Source organism: Sinohyriopsis cumingii, chromosome 11, assembly GCF_028554795.1.
Source record: "Sinohyriopsis cumingii isolate HCF-2022 chromosome 11, ASM2855479v2, whole genome shotgun sequence".
Taxonomy (NCBI): domain Eukaryota; kingdom Metazoa; phylum Mollusca; class Bivalvia; order Unionida; family Unionidae; genus Sinohyriopsis; species Sinohyriopsis cumingii.
Genome location: NC_142971.1, coordinates 78,492,834 through 78,507,103, shown reverse-complemented (window position 1 = coordinate 78,507,103; position 14,270 = coordinate 78,492,834). Strand labels below are relative to the sequence as shown.

Sequence of the window (14,270 nt, the reverse complement as noted above, 5' to 3'; positions counted from 1 at the left end):
CTCTCAGATAAACCCAAATATTGTGTGATCGGTAGAAATGTTTCATTTCAGATAAGTAATTTAATTCTTTTATAGAATACATTATTTTGATTTTCGTTTTTCTTTATATAAAAATGATCGCGTGTTCGTTTCTTCATATGTCCCTTTCTTATATTAACAGTTCAGCTGGATGGTTAACGAAAGGCTTCTGGAATAGGAGTTATTGCCAGAAAGATTTATTTTAAACTATTGATTCCAGGACATTAATAACTCTTTTAAAATCAGTCCACCACAAATCCACTTATTCCTTTGAACTGTGGTATAACTTATATTAACACATGAATTCCAGCTATATTCATTTGACCTCCATGATATCCTTTATGAATACAGAAATCCCAGCTATATACCTTTGACATCTGTGATATCTGTTATGAATACGTGAATCACCGCTATATCCATTTGATATCTTGGATATTTATTATGAATACAAGACTCCCAGCTATATTCCTTTGAACTCTGTCACATCTTTCATGAATACACCCTAAGCCGTATAATCCTGGCTTTACCATTGGTAATGGTACATGATAAGATTTTGTAAGATTTCAATAGAAAGAGATATATTAAAATAACAATGAAGGTATGATGATTAGAAAACTATTTATTTCACGATGATTGGAAAACTATCTATTTCATAAATAGAACTCTATTAATCTTCATTTGGTACTACATCTGGATTCTCCTCTGAAACAGTCATACGGGTGTGAGCAAAATATTGAATCACTGGAAACATTTGATGATACGCTTTTCTCACAAACATGAACGTCTGTGTTTATACTATTGTCAATCTAGGATTCCTGTTTTCGCAAACATCGATTCATACATATTTTAAAGTTGCGGATCATCAAATCTGTATTAACCTGTAAATATATTAAAGAAATTATATTTAAAAATACTTGCTTACTGCCCCTTTCTACCAAGTTCCTTCCATAGCTCTCCGTAAATAGGTAATTATATTTTAATAAAGTTTGTTCAAAGTCAGAAATCAGTATTTTATTTGGGATAAACGCTATACTACTGCTATAGGTTATAACCAATAATGGTGACTTGCTAATCTAAAACAAGGTAACTTGAAATATTGCATGACCTGTTTTTGACAGGAAATGAGTATGTTCACTTTTATGCACCACATTATTTGACATATTTTTTGTGTGATTGTTACATCATTTTCCCCTTTTATGTCTGGAATGCACTGAAATGGATATTTGTATCAATTCAGTGTTACTTTAACATGTTTTGGATACGAAGGATTCCGATTTTGCAGTCTATCCTATGATCAGGCGTTCAGACTTTCCAGTGGAATCGATGCATTATACTGCTGCCGCAATGATCCTTTACGCCAGTGACGTTGCTGGTCCTAGCTAACGCTACATTTAAATTGACGATTTACGCAACTTTATTTGAACTTCAAGAGGTGCATTTTAAATGAACATAAATGTAGTTATTAAAAATTATCGAGCGCAAATTAGAGAAATATGAGTACGTTCAGGTCGAACGTTTATTAATCCCTTTAAGATCTTGAGATTTCTTTAATGAAAATCAGCCGGGACTAGTGAGATGTTTCATTGGACTGAAGCTTCCAGGAACCAGTTACAATGGTTAACTAGTTTCCTCCTAAAATTATTGATTGATTATAGGATCATTCTAGTTTGAAGCAAGCTTTAATTAATTAAAGAAATGACAAAAATCCGATTAACTAAACATAACTTCGCTATGATTAAAACTAGAATATCCATTGGAAGCATTGTCAGGTTTAGTTCTTTCTAGGAATGTCATACTTCAGTATTTCACAACTCTTGATATCTTCGGCCTTCTGGTCACGTTATTCATAATCAATTTCTGACAGGGAAACTGTCAATGAAAACTCCTCGCTGTCTTGATAACATAAAGGAGAGAGTCTGGAGATACAAAGAATGTAGCGAGAGTAAATCTTGTTGCTCAAAATAATACTCGTTTGCACATATCAGCCAAATAACAGAATCAGACTTCAATTACAAACATAATCATTTAACGGAAACTCACCAATCCTTTTCGGAAATGGCATGGACAAACTCTGAAAGTAAAGGAACAGTATTAAGTATATCATTATATCACAATCTCATGTAACACAAATAATAGTGCTTTCAAAATAATATCAATGGAATTATCAGTAATAAATTATTACATGCACCGATAGGATTTTCAGTAACGGAAGGAGATTCGTGACACACACGATCTGTAGTTATCTTAAAGTCTTGCATCAAGTGCTTGCTGATTATAGCAAAATTCGGTTTGTCAGAATAGTTTGTCTAGTGTGCAGTGAATTTTACAAACATCTTACACTGGAGATGTACGGTATTATATGTTGCAGAAAAAAATAGATGCCTGACATTCAGTTAGAGCTTTGATGACAGAAATAAATCATACCCAGCGATATCATGGTTAATTATTGCCAGATATAAATTAAAGTCTCAAACATATGTATCTCTCTCAAAAATGTAAATTTGCTTTAAAAATGTGCATAAGTATTCAAAACCTGGGTCTGGAAACCTTGTTGTTTTCGACAATTAAAACGACAGAGCTTGTCATTATGTCTCCATTTTAATTTCAAACAACCGAGCAAGGAATGTACATTGTAAATTTGATGACATATTTGCATCATACTTTTATATTTTGTAAATATCAAACTAATTTATAACAATATTATCATGATGTATTATTTATAAAATGAACTTTATGATACCCATTGTCATAATCGAAATTAATGTTGGGTTTGAAGGATCCAACTTGAATGCTGCTTTAGCACTTGAGACATTTGTACACTCTGCTCTGAATATAAACCACTGCAGTCATTTCCAGCACTAATATGCAACTCTATCGAAACCACTTTATTGTATTGGAACAAGGTGAATTATGTAAAAGAGTAAAAGTCCAACGAGGATTCATACAAGTTGTGCATGACCTCACTCATATTAGACTGCCAGTGCTCCATGCAATGACACCAGGACAATGTCTGAACGTCTTTCTTGAGATCACAATGAAGGCGATCAGTAACATCTGCCAAAATGTCCCAAACTTCACGCCATACGACGTTTGCCCTTCTTTATTTCTGATCATATAGAAGGTGATTAGCAAAATATGCCACACAGTTCCGAGCCTCGAGGAATATTGATCATGAACAATAATATGTCAAATGTTTTAGGCAATAACAAAGAACTATAATGGTCTTAAACTATTTTGAAAATATAAAGAGTGACCATGAGGAACATATTGATCGTAAGTTTTAAATAGTCAACGGATTTAAGATTTTTTTCGTTCACATATACTATTTCGCAATTAAACAATACATATCTGTGATTGGCATCACATATACATATAGACTATATAATAGATAAAACCATTACCCTCGTAGCTGATGATCCCGTCATTATTGGTATCCGCCACTTTCACGAGCTCTTCTAGTGCTGCATCATCAAGTTCTACTCCCGATTCTTGGAAGACCAATCGGATTTCCTCTCTCGTAATGTGCCCATCTTCGTCTTTATCAAATCGTTTGAACGCTTTCTTCAGCTCATTATTCCTGTAGTTGGCTACAACTATATGCTTCCCAATAAATGTGGTAAACTCGTTCAAATCTATGCAACCATTTCCTGGAAAATAAACGTCATACATACATACATACATACATACATATATATATATATATATATATATATATATATATATATATATATATATATATATATATATATATATATATAACGAATTTCAAATTATATAAGTGTTGAACTAAGTAGCAGTATGGTGTTACAAAGAGATTGTATGATTCTTGTTGATGTCGTGGAACACGTTTTATCTCATTGCTGTTTGGGTCTTTACTATAGCAAACAATCTGCGGAATGGATACTACAATACTATTCATATAGCTAACAACATATGTCTTCTACTGAAAGTCTTGATTACCGTACAGACCTGTACAACGCTTATTCATAATTTGTTCTGTCCCGTATCTTTCCGGGATTATCTATTGTATAATGCACACTGAATATATGTGTTATTATGTACTGAAATGTTAATTAGAATATTTACAAATATTGTAATAGTCGCAACGGGAGTAGTGGCTCCCTTACTACACCATAACAACTGCTACTGCATTTGACTCTATCTTTTGTGAAGAGGGGTAAGTGTGTTTGAATACGTGGTGTTTGTGTTAATGGTGCCGATTGGATGAAATCGCAATAATTTACTTTTTGTAGAAACCAATTACAGCCGATGTTTTGAATGCGACGTACAAAATCATACATACGACCACCACGGTAAATGTGTCTTCAGATACTTACTCGAAACTGACTTGGAATATTCGGATAAGATTCTTCACGTCCACAACGATCCGATAACCCTGAAAACATTGTTTGTGCCCGTGAATGGATGTCACGGTATCAGTGTACACTCGTATAGAGGGTTCGTTGAATGCACCAAGCTGGTTTCAAACCTACGCTGGAAGCTTGACTATGTAGCTCACGAATGAGACCGCAGTTTTATCCAGGACATGTACTGTGTATGTCACGAATGCATGAGGTGGTTGGCTCCGTGCATTCAGATGAAAAACTACTTGAGAACTGCTTTGTGAAAGTTATTTAATATAATATTCCCGGTTTATAACTGTATATGAAACTGATCAGGACACACTTCGATGGAGTTTTGCATTGTAATTTATCGAACTTAAAGCATACAAAGTCAATCTATGTATCTATGTAGGCCATGTGTGTTGGACTTATTAAAAAAACATATATGGGTTTTATTGTGACTAGATAAAGCTACGATACGGTGACGAAATCAAACTAGTAGGCACGGACACCGAATTGTTACCACCGAATTCAGGGTGATACATCACTTTTGAATGAATCTGAAACCAGCGAGTATCTTATGAACAATCTGCTCTTCAGCAACATGAACAAAAACGTGGTTAGATGTCCAATACTTCAAGCAAAATTACTCGATTGTGACTGATGGATCCAGAAACATTACAAATGCAAAGGAGTCTCATGCATGGTTATGCAAATAGATCTAAACAATAATATGGATTTGGAGGGTTAACTTGAGCGACGCTAATTTGCATACACAGCGAATCTTATGCGGATACAAAACGATAGACTTTCCTGATTTTGTGACTTCTGTGATTTCAAAATAGACCTTGGTGATAGTTCAGCATTTACGTGAACGGACAGACTTGTAGTTCCTTTCGCAAAAATGTTCTGCTTGACGGTTCGTTCGCTAAGCAGTTTCGTATTCGTTCATTTCATGATACAAAATGATAGCCTATTATTGTATTGTTCATTAATGACATTACTGACCATGATCCATGATTACTGAGAGATTCATGTGAGTATAGTATTTGCATGTGTTCAGCAGACAATTTCCACAAACAATGACTTGGTTGCGATGACTGTTTATATGTCCACGATGGAACACAGCATCATGTTTTTCTAACAATGCAGCAACAACTCCAAGAACATACATTGCCTAGTTCGCGAATGTCACACAGAACCAGTAGATTTATCTCAAAATCCAACTTGTGGACGCGTGCGGAAGACGTATCACGCGGGTTTGAATAAATAAATTTAAGAACGACGATAAATGTATAATGACAACAGAGATAGCCGCCAAAGGATGTCACATCAGAGTATGGTTAGGTTATTTTTGTGCTCTTTGCAAAGTGCGCAACTGTGGACCAGCATCGGGTCAGATGGCGTCAACAACGCACACAAAATCGTCAATGAGGCCGAATCTACGACATTATGGACCCGGGAATTTTCGCTCCTTAATGCACGAAGGCATTAAATACGTAGATGTTCACCCTTGCAAAGAACGGTTATCGCTTGGCCTTAAATTATTAATAAAATGAAAATTCTGCGTGCAGGAACGGATGGTACCATTCACAATAATGCGTCAGATACTATCAGGATCACCACCACAATTCAAGTTAGTCTAGCATGTGACGCTATCAGCTTCAGTTACAAAGTGAAGTTTCTGTAGGCGTAGACTCTCAGCTTTACATGATCGTGCTCGTCCCAAACGTGGAACCGGTTGATTTGATCTCGCGGCGCCTCTATATATTTCAGTCAGCAATCCGTGGTTGACAACCATACGTTTCATCCCATTGGACAAAGACTGATACAAGTTGGACTTGCGTGGGGAGACTTTGACATGGGCACATTGGTGATCGATCTGATTTTTAACGCGATGAGAGTTGTACCTGTGAAACCAGTTCGCATTGTCAACGCGAGAATACACGTTTATGCGACATATTACAAAAAGTGCTCTGGCGGCGTTTTCTGTGGATTGTTCACTCGACGATTCGTTTTGAGCAAATTTGGCAATGGATAGCTGAACACAGCTTTCTCGTAAGAGGTTATAGACGAGGTCACTATGGAATAAACGACGGCTTATTTTAAAGGTGAACCCGATCCCGCCGGTATTGCAGGATATAAGTATTAAAAGTACTGTTATTGATCGTGCGAGACCAGGGTTCTAGACTAGGACGGACCAATATAATTTCAGGCTCCTGATACAACTCGATATTTTATTTCGAGAAAAAAAAAAACTAGAAGTCAAAGGAAATCTTGTACTCGACGACAACACTATTGTATACGGTAAGAGACACAGAGTCTGTTTTGCCAACAAAGATATAATTGCTCTGTAATGTAGCACGCCTTATCTTATCGCAAACTACGTTGGCCCTTCAATCGTTTCGTCCATCATGTTCATGCCAAGTAAGAACTCACCGCCGCTTTTAGTGAAACCGAATGAATTATAATTTCAACGCTGGATTCCTGATGCGCCTAACCCTGAATTACACGCTGGTGTGTGCACGTGTGTGTGTGTGTGTGTGTGTGTTTTTCCTTCGCTGTTCGATTCACACACTTAATCAGATTGTGATGAGATTTGATGATTATGTTTTGCGGGCTAAATTCCCAATCGTGTTTATTGTATAAACGTAAGCACTGATACCCTCAAGCAGTCCATCTGTGTCCACAGAAGAACGTTTGACAACAGGTATCTGGAGGAACATCTATGATTACATTACTCATAATGAACAAAGCGTCACAACGATGAAACACGACGGTGGGTTATTTTCACTCTTCATATTAGTCCAGTGTTGTTGTCCGATGCTGCTCACGCCGTTACAAAAGTAGCTGATTTAGAGGCTATGAGAACTGTACAAGAGTTCGCTCTGAAAGTGTAGCTGGGAGGCAGGTCTGTCATGGATGTACAAAACAGGAAAAAGTAATATATTATTCAGGTGGAAACAAAGGTTCCCGACTTGAAGCAGTCTTCGGGTGTGGCCTCGTCATGGAAGCTAAGCGTCTCGCTTGTCCATTGATCAATATCCATTTAATCACGATGATAAAATCAATCAAACATTCCAGACGTGTATTTGTGCGCAGCCCCTTGCACGAGGAAAACCCTACTCAACTTTGATTTAAGAACATGAATTTGATTACATTGGGTCGCATCAGTGGTTGCACCATCACATCTTTTGTGTTTTGACTCGTACATACAAGCTTGGACCTCCATACAAGGTATTGGTTAGTTTACTCAAGGCTATAATGAGGCATAATTGCAGTTTTATTCAACACTGATGTCTTATTCAACTCGGATGGATAGCCTCAAATGTGGAGTCATGTTGTTGAAGAACTGCATGCACTTGAGCTTTCACCAACTTCCATCGCTTGTTGGTGTTACATTATCACTCAGAAGCAACGCTTTATAGTAAAAGAAATGCCTGATAACATATCTGATTCGGTGACGAGGATTTGACCAGTGTTACAAACAAATGATAATTTGACTCCATTTGTCATCAGTATTGTTGACGATGTCTTCTGGAGCCAGCTTGTGATCTTCGTGATCAAAATGGAAAATATTAAACATCTAACGGGGATATGAATGACGTTGCTTTTGACACTCGAAGCCATTACCACGAGAATCTTGGCAGAGTGAAATGAAGCCAGAGGAATAAGTGACCCCTTAATGTCAGAATCTGTCGGAGACCGTTATCAAAACTAATGCCCACGATGCTGATACTGCGACTATACAATATGGGGATTTAAGGGCAGTCTGGATCCTATCAGAGATGCATTCACTAAAACGTGTAGATACAGCATGGTGGAGCACATTTAAATAATATTAACCAGCGACAGGGAAGAAAAGCACCTGACGGCAGATTAAATGCTCAATCTGTTTTTCATTACTACATGATATGTCTGTTTTTATGCTAAACTTCACATATAACAGGTGCAGGACTTAGTATATCACTTGTTCGTTTTAACAAGAACTAGAGGCGGGTAGGCACTATAATACTAATAGATGATAAGTGGCTCTAATGGTACACTAGTATTGTATATCCTCAAGAACGATATTGTTAAAAGTTTTTACAAATATGCAATATATGGGTAATTTGTTGCTGGAGATTCTGATCGAAACAAACACAATTTCACCTGTCGGATACTAAACCGTCTTTGACGTATCTGTTTAAAATTTGTAATTACATGTACTTGATGAATTTTGAGCAGCCACGCTACGATGATGCTGTGGAATTCGTTGACAGAGTGGTATGTGAGCAGAGAGTGGATGCTAACATTGATAAAAGTATTGTTCAATGTGTTTATGAATATCTGCTTCCAAATGGTGTTACCAGACCCTAATATACTCTCAAATATAATCTTACCAGACCCTAATATACACTCGCATATAATCTACACGAGACCCTAATATATACTCAGATATAATCTCACCCGACCCTAATATACACACACATATAATCAACACGAGACCCTAATATATACTCAGATATAATCTTTCCAGACCCTAATATACACTCAGATATAATCTAATCAGACCCTAATATACACTCGCATATAATCTGCACAAGACCCGAATATACACCCAAATATAATCTTACCACACCCTAATATACACACAAATATAATCTACACGAGACCCTACTATACACTCAGATATAATCTTACCACACCCTAATATACACACAAATATAATCTACACGAGACCCTACTATATACTCAGATAAAATCTTACCTGACCCTAATATACACACAAATATAATCTACACGAGACCCTACTATATACTCAGATATAATCTTACCACACCCTAATATACACACAAATATAATCTACACGAGACCCTACTATATATTCAGATATAATCCTACCACACCCTAATATACACTCACATATAATCTCAACATACCCTAATATACACTTGCATATAATCTACACGAGACCCTGATATATACTCAGATATAATCTTACCACACCCTAATATACACTCACATATAATCTACACGAGACCCTGATATATACTCAAATATAATCTTACCACACCCTAATATGCACTCACATATAACATACACGAGACCCTAATATATACGCAGATATAATCTTACCACACCCTAATATACACTCACATATAATCTACACGAGACCCTGGTACATACTAATATAAAATCTTTCAACACCCTAATATACACCCAAATATAATCTTACCACACCCTAATATACACTCACATATAATCTACCCGAGACCCTAATATATATTCAGATATAATCCTACCACACCCTAATATACACTCGCATATAATCGACACGAAACCCTAATATATACTCAGATACAATCTCACCAGACCCTAATATATACTCAAATATAATCTCACCAGACCCTAATGTACACTCGCATATAATCTACACGAGACCCTAATATACACTCGCATATAATCTACACGAGACCCTAATATATACTTAGATATAATCTTACCAAACCCTAATATACACTCGCATATAATCTACACAATACCTTAATATACTCTCGCATACAATCTACATGAGACCCTAATATACACCCAAATATAATCTTAACACACCCTAATATACACACACATATAATATACACCACACCCTAATATACACCCCGATATAATCTCACCAGAACCTAATATACACATATATAACTACACAAGACCCTAATATACACCCAAATCGAATCTTACCAGACACTAATTTACACTCAAATATAATCTTACCCGACCCAAATGTACACTCACATATAATGTTACCAGACCCTAATATTACTTAAGTATAATCTAGACCAGATCTTAATAAACACTCACATACAATCTAAACGAGACCCTAATATACACTCAAATATAATTTTACCAGACCCTAATATACACTTAAATATAATCTCCATGAGACCATAATATACAGTCAGATATAGTCAACCGGAGACAATAAACACTCGAATATAATCTATACGAGACATTAATATATACTCAGATATAATCTTACCACACCATAATATACACTCACATATAATCCGAGAAAATAATCGAGTGAACAACAGCAGGAATATAAAATCAATGTGAGAACCATTTTCCTAGCCATATGTAAGCGTGTGTGTGATATGGGCAGTATCGCCTCAGTGACCAATGTGTTTCTCGAATTGTGGCTACCATTACTGGTACACCAGTCGGATTTGCAGTCCGAGTTAAATCAAGGTAGAGACGGTGCTGGTCGAGATGGAAAACCACCTACGTCTCTGCTTACAGATAAAAGCCTCTGGTAAAGCGTCTGCGGAATGCTCCTCTTCCCCAAATGTTTTAATTTCATTTGTAAAGGTGAATTAAGTATATGTGTAGTTTTACAGTCTTCTCGCGATTCTGAAGCAATAACAAACGCGTGAGAAAAGTCGAATCAAGCGGAAAAGTGTGGTCACCATTGCACCCCTTGTGTTCATTTATATTACCGATACGGTGATTTCATGTTGTCAGAGATTTCGCCGTACGTTATTGTTAAAACATCTGACTCCCGTGCTTTGAGGCACGCACGGGTTACAATCACCGACACGTGTGAGAAAAATCTCAAATTGAAAAGATAGTCATTTGGAATATAAAAGGATATCCGGCTTGGTCTCGCGCCGCTTTTATGAGAGAGAGAGAGAGAGAGAGAGAGAAAGCATTTGCTAGTCTGCTTGACTTATAGTTTGGACTGACCTAAGTAATTTGATTCATAAGGCTCGTGTATATGTTAATCTTTTAATTATGTACATTATAAGGCTTGCTAGCATTTTTAACTTTGGAAAATACACAGACTATTCCATAAATCCACTCTGAAACTGAGTGTTTTCTTATAATTTGCGATGATCTAGGAGTACAGCTTCCAAAATGTTAAACCGAGAGACAAAGAGAGTACAGAGGGCAGATCAATCGCTGGAGAATTGGACTCGTAATCCAAAGGTCGCTAATTTTAAGAACATTCTATCCAACTTAAGCTGGCTGTTAGGTTGTATCCTTTGGAAAGGTAGTTATTACCCATTCATTCGCCACACTGTACCTATTTATATAAGCTGAAAATTCCCGTTAATAAACAGTGAACAAACAAGTCATCCAACTTCACCATTGTTATTTATAAATACCGGTATGGTGGCATTATCGGCAGTAGAGAGGCTTAGATATGTTTAGTGTGATTTTGCCAATTACAATAACTTTTCAATAGAAGAAAGGGATACAGTTAGTCTGACGTATGACTTAGAACAAACGGAATGAAATTACCGTCTTTGTCGGCATCCTTCATTGCTTGATCCACTTCCTCCTGGGAGAGAAATATCCCCAGTTGTCTACATGCCCGCTTCAGCTCTGGCGCCGATAGATGACCGTCGTGGTTTACATCACATGATGTGTAAGCCGCTTTAATATCTATAAAAAATATTTCAACTGTGTCTTAATTTCTAAATAAATTAATTAAAATGTAGCTTGTGAACCAAGGAAAAGTTATGATGTTTCCGTCGATCGAATATGGTCTGTAGTTCCATTAACCACGATCGCTTAACATATGACTACATGATGCCGTCTAAAATATGTTGCAAAAGAAACGGCTTTGTTTTAAAAACAGGTACCCAATGTAAGCTTCATTCAAAGATTTGTAATTATTATGAAGATATTACGTTGTATTGGTGCACTTAGCCCTTCATTTCGGAATAGTTACTGCATTTACAATGACACTTTTTGAAATATTGTTGTCATGTTAATGATGAGAAAGTATCCCTTTCAGCAAGCTATCACGCATCTTTAAGAGTCCGTATAATAAGATGTTAAGGGAAAAATAATGTACAAAATATGTGCATCTGGTCATGCAGTGTTACGGATGCCTCAGGTCACCAGCAGTTTCAATACGGAAGCTATACTGATACATTGTAATGCAAAACGAAAGAGGCCCATTTCTTTAAGTACATAATTACTTTTCACAAGAACAAATGAAGCCAACTTTAATTCAGATGAGCTCTGCCCACTCCAGATAACCTGCACAAATTGTATGCAAGTTGTAATTTATTTATAAGGCAAAGGATGTCGAGACAACAACTGATTGGCAGCTGTCCAGTCATGGTAATTACCTCGAAATGTTATAAGTATTGTGGCCAATCAGAATTCTGGCTTGTTGTGGCACTTTTGTACAACTCTCTAGAATTGAGGATTTGCCAAAATGGATTATTTAGTACGATTGTTGTTGGACATGGAGACCGCAGGAATTTTTCTTTCATATTCAAGTTACTGGTCTTGTTTTCTTGTTAAAAAGGTAATTACATGCTTAATTAAAGAGATTTTAGCGTCTTCAATATGGCGAGACAATGTATTAATAAAGCTTAAAGTCATACGGGGCATCTGGAACAAGTGCAACATTGTCAAACCTTATAAAAGTCATAAAATGTTCACATTCTCTGTCTCTTTACTGATAGCACACTGCAGAAGGGAACATTGTACCACTTTGATTATCAACATGTTTCAATGTAAACGCAAATGCTATTAAGAAATCAAGTACCATGTGTGTCAATGCAATTTCACGAGTTACAAATATTGTTTTTATTATATGTTTGTATTCGGACTTATTATTTACATGGTTATTACCCATTTTGTATCAAGCTTGCATCGGATATCTGTGGTTCTGTAGTAAGAGCGTAACCAGTGTAGTGTGTAAGCGTACTCTGTTGAGTATAATGCGGATAGGGACGAGTAACAATTGCAACTAACTTGTCCCTGGAAAGTTGTACTGGCCTTCTTTAAGAATTAAAGTTGCGAAGATCAAACGGACCGCCTTCGTAAGTTCACACCCAATTAGGTTCTAAAAAGAAGTTAATCATAGTCGAAATAACAACAATTTAAGAGAACGTCTGTATAATGTAATGTTTTGACCATTCATAACGTATCTGCCAGCATCCGTCCAAGGGATATAGTATTCCAATTTATTGATATAGGTCACAGAGTGCAGCCACTATGAGAATACATTAGAGTCGTGCATGTCATGATGGGTAATCTTTTATATCCACCAGATGAATGTAATTATATATTTTAACAGGAGAAAATAGGAATGCAAAATTATCAGAACTACTTCATCACTAATTGTGCATATTTCACTGTTAGTCTAACTAGGAAACTTCGAGGCGATACGGACCGAACGTATGGATCTTGTTTTCAATAGTTTCGCGTTTTTCTGAAGTTACACGATAAATGACTTGCGTAAACCGAGACATTAGCGTGATGTCACGATTTGGAGTCTTAGAATTTTCACTGGCTGAACGTTAAGCCACCATGAATTTCAAGAATTAGATTTTACTCAAACTATTAATCCAATCTTCTTCATTTAAACTTTAAACTTAGCAACATAATGCTGTCTTTGCATTTTGATTGAGTTGATGATAATGTAATCTGCTATACATTTGTTTGGCTGAATTGTATCACAGTTAGATTAAGTATTGTATTTAATTTGCGTGATTAAGATCTGCAATTATGCTTCAGAGATATACGTCCTTTGCTTGCATAACCTGAATGAAGGCCAGTTGTGTCAAAATCAATGAATAACGTATCAGATATGATCTTGGCAAGTAAAGCAGATCCCGTAAAACAATGAATTTGCCTGGATTGTAGGCTCACATTCATTCGGGACACATTCATAGACGACAATAAGCGTTGTTATGCTCAGGTAGATATCATATGTATCATAATTACGTTACTAATTAAAGTTGACAGGCACAGATTATCTAGGCATATGCGGGTGGTCGATCACCGCTCTGTGTTTTCGAGTCTCGGGGTCGGAAAATGTAGGTATGTGGGAAAAAAATGCCTGCAGGTTCAACTAGGTCAGTGGTTCTTACAGGAGTTTTCTCGGGTTCTTTCTCAGCTAAATATACT

At 36.5% G+C, this 14,270-nt stretch overlaps 1 protein-coding gene across 2 annotated transcripts in view; it reads right to left on the bottom strand.

Moving 5' to 3' along the window:
* Positions 1–622: 622 nt before the first annotated feature.
* Positions 623–14,270, bottom strand: part of LOC149788801 (uncharacterized) — a 47,395-nt gene continuing 33,747 nt past the window's right edge. For both annotated transcript variants that reach the window (XM_089974924.1, XM_089974923.1), the window contains exons 4-7: positions 11,640–11,783; positions 3,420–3,665; positions 2,059–2,089; positions 623–896 (exon numbers count right to left, since the gene is read on the bottom strand). In XM_089974924.1, the coding sequence (XP_089831050.1) occupies positions 881–896; positions 2,059–2,089; positions 3,420–3,665; positions 11,640–11,783 (437 nt within the window). In that variant the 3' untranslated portion in view covers positions 623–880. The remainder of the gene's footprint in view (positions 897–2,058; positions 2,090–3,419; positions 3,666–11,639; positions 11,784–14,270) is intronic.